Source organism: Miscanthus floridulus, chromosome 7 (assembly GCF_019320115.1).
Source record: "Miscanthus floridulus cultivar M001 chromosome 7, ASM1932011v1, whole genome shotgun sequence".
In the NCBI taxonomy this organism is placed as follows: Eukaryota; Viridiplantae; Streptophyta; class Magnoliopsida; order Poales; family Poaceae; genus Miscanthus; species Miscanthus floridulus.
In genome coordinates this window covers 68,480,541-68,490,589 of record NC_089586.1, presented here as the reverse complement: position 1 = coordinate 68,490,589, position 10,049 = coordinate 68,480,541, and the positions used below count along the sequence as shown (strand labels likewise).

Below are 10,049 nucleotides of genomic sequence, written 5' to 3'. Positions count from 1 at the left end.
GCTATTTCCTACATCTACTATGCATCTAAGCCTTTAGAATAATTCATTGCCAAGTGTTATTCTGTTGAGGAGTACAACAAGACATATGCACACTGCCTGCAACCAGTGGAAGGCAAGGCCTTCTGGCCAGTATCAAATAGAGAAAAGCCATTGCCCCCCAGGTATGTAAGGATGCCTAGAAGACCAAAGAAGGAGAGGAAAAGGCAAGATGGGGAGAAGAAGAAGCCACCTCAGGGTAAGCTATCCAAGAAAGGAACAGCTATAAGGTGCAGAGTATGTAAAAGGATTGGACACAACAGGACAACTTGTAGCAAGAGGACAGGTTCTGGTAATGCAAGTGGTGGTGCTTCATAGTCTGGTAATGCAAGTGGTGGTGCTTCACAGTCTGTTAGAGAAGGTGATGGTGCTTCACAGTCTGGTAGAGGAGGCTCGTCAAAAAGGAAGTCATGCCCTTCATCTACTGCTGGTAGTAGCAAAAGACACTACAATGTAAGTTTAACTGCTTATTCCATGTGGTCATCCTTAATAGTAATATACTTTTTTTGTCTTAGTTATATACTTCTTTTTGTCTTGTAGGATGGACAAAAAGCTATGAAGTCATCAGCAAGAGTGAAGACAACGCTGACGGAAGGGGCTCGGGCTAAGGTCACCCTAGAGGCCACTATACCAGGGATGTCTGAAAATCACAGTAAAGCAAGCCTCCTAGTTTCAGGTGCTTCTACCTCCAAGGTTGCTGTTTCAGCTGCAGGACCAGCCAAGTAGATTTATCCAGAGGAAGGAAGACCAAGTGCATCTGATCACAAGAGAGCCACTCCTTCTACCTTACTGCTGACAGGCCCAAATCCTTAAGCCCATGTTTGTGTCTGTGTCTTATCTATGCGATCTGGAACTATTGTAATGAACTTGGATCTGTCTTATCTAGGCTAGGTGGAACTATTATAACGAACTTGGATCTGTCTTATCTATGCTATCTGGAACTATTGTAATGAACTACTGTAATGAACTTGGATCTATCCTTCTACCTTACTTCATGTGTGTCAAAGCTCACTGGTTACTGAAGTTGAGCTCAATACTGAAATGAAAGAAGTGTGTGCTCTAAAAAAGAGCAGGAGAAAGCACTAAGATTAAGGGTGCAGCTTGCTGGTGCTTACAAAATGGTCAATTTGACAACAGAATGCAACAACACACACTGAACTATATATTTTGAAGTTTCTTGGTTACTCAGGTCTAGACTCAGAAGTCTGAATACAACAACACACATTGAACTACAAGAATTGCAAAGAAGCATTGGCAACTGCTGCAATCATATCTGGGACTGTTGTATTGAACTTTAGTCATCTCTTTGTGCAGACGCTATCAAAAATTTGACAAAGCTCACTGATTACACATATAAAAGGATTCATGCAACCACATTTCACTAAAACATTAGGACATGAGCATTAACCTGATACTCATACATGGTCCTGAGCATTATGCTCATGCATTAAGCTGATACACAACCCATAATACAACCTGAACAGGTTTTCAGTACCAACATGGATCCTACTAACTACAACTACAACTACACCAAGGCTAACACCACATTGACTTACATGATCCAAGGCATCTAGGAAGCAGCCACTAATCCTACACAAACAAATAGAGCACCAAACAAGAACTTCCTCTCCTTCTCCAATGTCCCTATCCTCACCTCTAACTCAACCCTAGATTTAGCTCCCAACTGCAATTCAGCTTGCATAATGGCCACATCTCTCCTAGTTGCAACAAACATGGCCCCTCTGTCTTCATTGTACCTGACGGCGCCTTCCAGCTCAAGCTGCAATCTTTGATTCTCCCTTGTTGTGCCTTTCAGCTGAAGCTGCAGTCTTTGATTCTCCCTTGTTGCACCTTCCAAGAGTCTTGCAGTCTCCATTCTTGCATCTTCCAAACTCCGTTCAGCTACTCCAGTTGCACGCTTCCAGTACTTCACTGCATCTCGCAAATCAAGCAGAAGTTGCTTCTTGAAGCTACTGTTTGGCGGATCCACCCAATTATAAAAGTCGCAACCACCATCCTATGAAACAAACCAATAACCAACAAATTAGAGGCACACTCAATCACTGATGCATCTACAGACTATGAATCACGAAGAGAACAACTTACACGAGCCCGTGCACACTTCAGATGCCGCAGTCCTGGGTTCAAATCACTCCAAGATATGAACATAGCAGCTTTTGCACCGCATTTGCATAGCACAGCTGGGGTATACTCCAGTGGTCCTTCACGATAGAGGATGGGTGAGGACGAATCGCCATGGGAATCGCCATGGCGACTCTTGGGTCCCCAAACTTCGGCTGGATCCGCTTGAGGTCGCCATATACGACTGCGAAGGCGGCGGCGGAGGACTCCTAGGCAGAGGGGAGACTGCGGACGCGGAGGCACCGGAGGAGAGGATGTGGTAGCGGCTACGGCGATGGAGGCAGCGGCGGCGGCGGTGGTGGCGTCTAGGGTTCGGGGGAGAGGAACTGAGAGGGAGAGACAGAGCTGAGCGCCCCGGCTCGTGTTTTGACCCGCGCCGTGATCCAACGTGGCCGTCGACGCCAGCGTGGCCACTCAAAACCGGGAACATCTCAACGCATACTGCCTCAAACGTGCCGAGGGGCTTCAACTGAACGGGTTTCAAAGTTCGGGTGCCTAGATCATATGGTTTTGTACTTGGGGGTAAAAATTAGACCGACATGAGAGTTCAGGGGCCAAAAGTGAACTTAATCCTATTTTAAATTAACACTAATACAAATATATAACAGAATGTTTAGAGCCTAGAAACAATATAGACATCCCAACTAACACTAAACAAACTAAACCTACCGTCCCAACTAAGCACAGGTGTACTCTCAGCCTCCTCTGCAAAAGTTTTCAATAGCTCAACACCTTCTTCCTTTCAGTACCAGCATGGCCATCATCCACTATCATCACACTGAAAGAACTCCAAAACATGAACTTTGAATCAAAATCATCACAAAAATGGCTAAAAATCAGATAAAAATGCTGCCAACAAGACCTAACCTTGCGATCTTAGGTTTATCTGCTGCTTATGCTGCACAGTTATTGGGCGGCTCATCCATGCCGAACAATGGCCCTCTGGTCAGTGCACGTACGTCAGCACGGCGAGAGCGATGTCGCGGTGCATCACCATAAATAGGTACACACACATGACACAACATAATTCATGCATGCTATGCTTTTGCTAGCTTTTAGCCGCTATCCGTGCCTTGAAGCCATGCTTGTAGTAGTTTTAGCGACGCTGTACGCCTAAACGAATAACTGGGCGTCATGGTCCATCGTCTCCTCCATGCAGTGCGGGTGGCGGCTGCAACTTGCAAGCAATTGGTGCCATGAACTCTATACTTGATCTGCACGCTCCATATACATGGTATGATATATATCTCGATATATATAAATTTTTTATCAACTGCCAAAGATTTTATATATAGCACTACGTACTACTTGTTATTAGTTCATCATAGAATCAGTTTCCATGGCATATATGTATACTTGATAGAATCAATTAAAGGGTAGCGTGATCCCTGGAATAGTTTTCATGGTCGTCAATGCAAAAATCCAGTATGGAGCCTAACTCTTGCTTTGCTATCATGGGTAGTTATTTCCAGTGGACACGATAATCTGTAGTGAACAAGGTGATAGATATCAGGCGCTAATTTGTCACACACATGCAGTGATGGATCAGTAAAGAGACTAAGAGTACAGATATAAGAGAAGAATCTAATTAAACACCCACTTCTTTGAATTGGCATGTATGTATCATCTCTACAAATTTAAGTCTGGCCAATGAGAGTGCTCTTGCTTCACCTTGACTTCCAAAAAAAAACAGGAGAGAGAGAGAGAGAGAGAGAGAGAGAGAGAGAGAGAGATCTTGGTAACATTCATCACACAGCTGGTTGCTTGCAGTTTGTTCCTTGAATCATCAACCGGGGTAAGTTAGTTGGTCTTTGCTACTACGCATTGCTGCAAGCAACGCTAGCGAGCGGTAGTATATTTTTTCTGCCACAAATTAAAGATAAATATATGACAGCCGAATGTCTTTAAATACGGCTGCGTCCTCGGTCCCGTTTCCTCGCAACAAGTCACACGAGCAAACAAGTTTCCTTTAGTCCCAACGCGCGCCCACACACACAAAAAACTCCCAGGCGCCAGCTCGATCATATGGAGACCATTTCCTCCAGCTTGCCGACCATGGCCTGCAGTCACCAGGTATGTATGTGCGCACACACACACGCACGCACGCACGCACGCACGCACGCATATATGTGTAAACTTGTGCAAGCCGGCTGATTTTGTCGTACCAGTACAGTACGAACAGAAGATGAAAACATACATGACTCCATTAATTTCTCCGCCGGCGCACTGCCCTTGTATTGTACAGTTGCAATGAAGTGCATGCATACTCTACGTCGTCTCATCACTTCCTTTGTTGCGTGCATGTTGATCGATCGACCTGCAGGGTGATGTCGTCGTGTTCGAGGTGAACGCCACCGGCTGGGCTCCCTCCGGTGCGCGCACGGCGCTGTCCCTGCACCACGAGCTCGACCCGGCCAGGCTCCCCGCCGCTAAAGGTGTGGCCGCCATCGGGCACGAGCGCACGCCCAGCGGTCGGTACGTCCTGGCGGCGGGCCGCGCCGACGAGGACGACGGCCTGTGCCAGGCGATCACGCCGGGCGCGCTCAAGCCCCGGGTCACGTACCGTGTCGCCGGCTGGGTCAGCGTAGCGGCGGCGGCGCCGGGCGCCGGGGTGGGAGGAATAACGACCCACCATCCCGTGCACGTCAGCATCCGCGTCGACGGCGGCCCTGTCGCCTGCTCGGCCGCCTCCGACTCCGAGTCCGAGGCAGGCACAGGCGGCAGCAGGTGGGCGGAGATCAAGGGCGCGTTCCGGCTGAAGGAGAGCCCCCGCAGCGCGGTGGTGTACGTGCATGGGGCGCCTGCCGGCGTCGACGTGAAGGTCATGGACCTAAGGATCATTGCCACGGACCGAAAAGCGCGCTTCAGCTACCTCAAGGAAAAGACGGACAAGGTGAGCGACACGCCTCATGCATTTACGTCTTGAAATGCCCAGCTTAACCAACTGGTTTAATTTTGACCGCGACCAGGGCTGTAGTATTAGTATTAGTATTAGTATTAGTATTAGTATTAGTATTAGTATTAGTATTAGTATTAGTATTAGTATTAGTATTCACAACCCTTGTTATTATCTCTACCTAGCTAATGTGTTCTTTATGTTCTTTTCATCAAAATCAACTAGTATAAGGTAAGTATACGGACGTTCAGGGCATCGACGTATACGTGCGTATATATACGATGCATGATGTTGCAAAGGTAAGTTTATTTGCATACGGAACCAAAAAACTGGTGCACGGATTTATGAAACGGGTTCTAGTATATATACGAGTCAACTCAATAAAAGTTTCACAAAAGCGCAAAGGCTTTGCGTAGGTGTATATGATGCGGGTGCCAAAAATATCAAATATCTAAAGGATTTAAAAAAAATATATTCTGGAAGTATGAAATATGGAATTGACGAGCCTTATAGAAATCTGATAAATTTAATAAAAAAAATCTGTCAACAGATAAATTGCAAAGTGGCAGGAGATATGTCTTTCAAGTAAGAAAGGAATATATGTACAAAGGACTTGTAAGAAAATATTTACACACTATATATGCATGTTTATCCAAAGCGACCACACAAACGCCCACATACACATATTAATAGTAATGATAATAATAGTACAATTCGTAGTATGTTATATTATACTTCTTAACAACATGCTTGAATTTAGTTTCAGAAAAATCGTAGCAAAAGATATTCCTAGTTTGGTTTTGAACTCGACGTACTCTATATACATGCTACTTAGATTACTGTACAGACAAGACCCACGAAGAAGATTGGTAAGGAAAATGTAACTATCAGTGCTTCGAGAGGCTTGTAAATGAAGATATATAACTCACACGTCCCCAACAATAGGCCTACTTATATATATATATATATATATATATATATATATATATATATATATATATATATATATATATATATATATATATATATATATATATATATATAATTGAATTAATGTCATTGGTACGGGTGTAACGTGTACACCGATGATGCATGCATGAACTAACCAAACCTACTTACTTTAATTTGCTGTCTTACAACATTGATGACAATGAACAGGAACTTAGCTTGAGAGAAACAATTCCATGGATTATTTAGCTAGTGCCATTTGTCCTGGTTGCTAACTTGCTATGAATAAATAGTAGTCACGCATGATTAAGGTCGGCAGTTGCGTGGCGCGCGGGGCGATATGACCGCATCGACCGGTCCGGGAGAAATGAGAGAATATTATGCATGGTTTGGTAGTATTGGTGCCCCGTACGTATTGTTTTCTTGCTATATTTGTTAGGCGTGTTGCGTTTTGACGGCCGGGTGGTGCCGCGCGCATCGATAGTGACCGCACCAAATGAAGGTGCTGCGTGCATACGTATTGTTCGTACGGGACGACATTGTTTTGCTTTTGCAGCCCGGCCCTCTAGCGCTAATTCTTGTCCGGTCAAAATCATGGCATGTCAAAATTTGTAATCATCAATTGGCTCATTGCCAAAGAATTGACACACAAATATCTATGGTCAAAGTTTTGTCAAGTCTCTAGAAAGTTTTTAAACTGCATAGAGGAGAATATTGGTAGTCAACCAAATGCACACATATATATGTTTTTCCCCTAATTTTGTTAGCCTTGATCTTGGCAAGCCTAAATTTTGGCTTGCTATAATTTTGATTGGACAAAAATTGGCACCCAACCACCCTTAATCAGTGGTGCCCATCACTCTCAGCCACGCCGTCGCCGAGCAATCATGATAGTATCATTTCTCGCCCGCCAGCCTCGGGGTCCATTTGGGGTGAAGTCACTCGTGTCTAGCCTAGAGTTATATATACTTATGCTGATGTGTAATAAGCATGTAAAATATATGTACTGTACATTATAGGTTTCCCTTGTGTTGTATCGATGACAAGTGCATGATGCGACAAGTATGTGAGTGACGTGGACCATGGCTGCAGGTGCGCAAGCGTGACGTGGTTGTGAAGGTGGACGGGGCCCCGGCGGGCGCGCCTGTGCGCGTGGTGCAGCTGCACAGCGCCTTCCCCATTGGCAGCTGCATCAACGGCACGGTGATCCAGGACCCGGCCTTCGTGGACTTCTTCACCAACCACATGGACTGGGCCGTCTTCGAGAACGAGCTCAAGTGGTACTGGACCGAGGCGCAGCGCGGGCAGCTCAACTACGCCGACGCCGACCGCCTGCTCGACTTCTGCGACCGCGCGGGGAAACCCGTGCGGGGCCACTGCATCTTCTGGGCCGTCGACGGCGACGTGCAGCAGTGGATCAAGGACATCGCCGACCACGACGGGCCGGACCAGCTCATGGCTGCCGTGCAGGCACGCCTCAACGGCCTCCTGGCGCGCTACGCGGGGCGGTTCCCGCACTACGACGTCAACAACGAGATGCTGCACGGGCGCTTCTTCCGCGACCGCCTCGGCGACGACGTGGCCGCGCTCATGTTCCGGGAGGCGGCCCGCCTGGACCCGGGCGCCGCGCTCTTCGTCAACGACTACAACGTCGAGTGCGGCAACGACGCCAACGCCACGCCGGAGAGGTACGTGGAGCTCATCCGCGACCTGCAGCGGCGCGGCGCGCAGGTCGGCGGCGTCGGGCTGCAGGGCCACGTCACCCACCCCGTCGGGGAGGTCATCTGCGACGCGCTCGACACGCTCGCCGCGGCCACCGACCTGCCCATCTGGTTTACGGAGCTCGACGTGTGCGAGCCCGACGACGCCCTGCGCGCCGACGACCTCGAGGTGGTGATGCGCGAGGCGTACGCGCACCCGGCGGTCCAGGGCGTCGTGCTCTGGGGGTTCATGCAGGGACACATGTGGAGGCAGGACGCCGCGCTCGTCAACGCCGACGGCACCGTCAACGACGCCGGGCAGAGGTTCATTGACCTCCGGAGGGAGTGGACGTCCGACGCGCGGGGACGCCTCGACGCCGATGGACAGTTCAAGTTCAGGGGCTTCCACGGCAGCTACGTGGCGCAGGTCACCACGGCCACGGGGACGAAGATGCTCAAGGCCTTCACCGTCGACAAAGGGGACACGCCTCTCGTGCTCGACATGGATAACTGAACATCGCCGCCTGACAATTACATGCACCACTAATTACATATATCAAGTACCTACCGTACCAGCTGGACTAATTAATTTGATGATAGGCCGTCTACCACGCAACAATTCGCCCTCACCCAAAAAAGAATCCACTCCAGTGAGGACAAGTATTTGGATAGCAGCCGGCCCCCCCTAATATATACTATTCCGTAATCGGTATTATAATTAATAATAATATGAGTGATGATGTATTGTACTGGCTGAGCCTAATTTATTGAGGACATATACTAATGAATAAAGTAATTGAGTTATATTAGTCGTTTTCTATACACGTGGAATACCTTTCGATCTGTTCTATCACTTAAAACTCCCACGACAATACACGGGGTATTTTTCTACTTTCTTATTAACCACAAACCAGTGTAAAATACATCTATCACTTATAGGGTGCGTTTCAGGGTTCAAAATTTCGACGAAATTTCGGTGGGTCTAAGCGTCCATGTACAACTCTTCTAACCCCTTAAGGCGCCGCTAAGGCGTGTTGTATTCTACTTTTCTCTGCCTTAATACAAAGACGTGCAAACCTTTTGTGTGACCGAGAAAAAAAATTGGACGAAATTTCGCGAACTTCGGCAGTTTCGGTGGTGGCCGAAAGAAAAATCTGAATTTTTGTACTACACTAATACATGTAACATGTGCTATATAACTCTAGACTCATATTTTCTATTATTTATTGTAACACCCTTAGTGTTACGCTGTAAACCATTTGCTAAAACATGTCGTGAGCATCATGTTTATGTGTTAATGCATGTAATAAATAGTGTAGATGTGCATTTACATCTTAGGCCGAGTAGCTGCTATACTTAGGTTTATCAGTAGCGTGAGTAACCTGCCGTTACTTACAATAGATGATTATTATTATCACTCATGATAAAATGGTGAGAGGAAAAATAGAGACCAGACATAGATATAGTATGGGTATTGGTGGGTGTAAAAGGTTGTGTTCCGTGGCCAACGGGGCATAGCTTGGTTACACTATTTTCCCTGTCTGTGTCGGTTAAGGACCGGCCGTTGCATTGGATTCTAGTCAGGTCACAGACTTATTATCCTGAACATATACTTATTTATGGGAGCATGGAAGACTCGTTGCTCTCTTGTCATGGGTTCTGGCTCTTTTCGGACCGACTGATTGAAGGCGAGGATGGTGGATGTCTAAGCACCACACTGAGTCGGGGACTCAGGTGTGGGAGCCTAGAGTCCAAGTTTGGACGGGGACCTGGATCCCTTGACATGAGAGTGATGGGTTGGTCCTCCTTGTGCCTAGGGTACAAGCGGTCTATGTTGATGCTAAGGTCTATTAAATCATTTGAAAGTGTTTAATGTTATTTAGATTAATAATTGTATGAATTTTTGTGGCAATTTGGTAATAGCTTTGGCTATGAAATTTTTACAGTAGGTTCATTAGATTATTATGTGCTCACTATAATTTTTGTAGCCTTAGAATAGTTTGAGAAATATAGTAGCTAAGTACTCCTTGTTTTGGTATATATATTAAATCGGTAATAAAAATAAGGATGCCTTTAGTTGCTAAGATAATGCTTGAAAGGTTTCATACCTGTTGAGTGGGAATAATAGGTAACTTAGCGTCTTAGTCATTAGAGTTAGCTTAGTAGCTTGGTAGATGTATTCTTATTTTAAGAGTTACTGTTGTCGTATTACTAAGTGTTGCATTATCATTTCATACATGTAGATAACGAGTTGGTATAGTTCATGACCGTGGGCAAGTAGGAGTACGAGGAAGTAATTGAAGAGTACGAGGAGGAGATTCTTGTAC

The 10,049-nt window shown here is 46.4% G+C and overlaps 1 protein-coding gene and 1 pseudogene across 2 annotated transcripts; one reads left to right on the top strand and one right to left on the bottom strand.

Annotated features, from left to right (window-relative positions):
• Positions 1 to 1,606: 1,606 nt before the first annotated feature.
• Positions 1,607 to 2,356, bottom strand: LOC136465620 (uncharacterized; annotated as a pseudogene).
• Positions 2,357 to 3,235: 879 nt separating this feature from the next.
• LOC136463380 (endo-1,4-beta-xylanase 1-like) lies at positions 3,236 to 8,521 on the top strand. 2 transcript variants are annotated; one of them, XM_066462385.1, is made up of 3 exons: positions 3,236 to 3,412; positions 4,502 to 5,071; positions 7,115 to 8,521. In XM_066462385.1, exons 1-3 carry the CDS (start codon positions 3,410 to 3,412, stop codon positions 8,234 to 8,236), a joined length of 1,695 nt encoding a protein of 564 aa, XP_066318482.1. In that variant the 5' UTR covers positions 3,236 to 3,409; the 3' UTR covers positions 8,237 to 8,521. The 2 variants fall into 2 exon arrangements, with proteins under 2 accessions (XP_066318482.1, XP_066318481.1); XM_066462384.1 differs by lacking the exon at positions 3,236 to 3,412 and adding an exon at positions 4,139 to 4,251.
• Positions 8,522 to 10,049: the final 1,528 nt, after the last annotated feature.

Coding starts and splice junctions, on each gene's coding strand:
- LOC136463380 (XM_066462384.1), top strand. CDS start 4,204: ATGGAGACCATTTCCTCCAGCTTGCCGACCATGGCCTGCAGTCACCAG. Junction 4,252..4,501: donor CCATGGCCTGCAGTCACCAG/GTATGTATGTGC, acceptor ATCGACCTGCAG/GGTGATGTCGTCGTGTTCGA. Junction 5,072..7,114: donor TCAAGGAAAAGACGGACAAG/GTGAGCGACACG, acceptor CCATGGCTGCAG/GTGCGCAAGCGTGACGTGGT.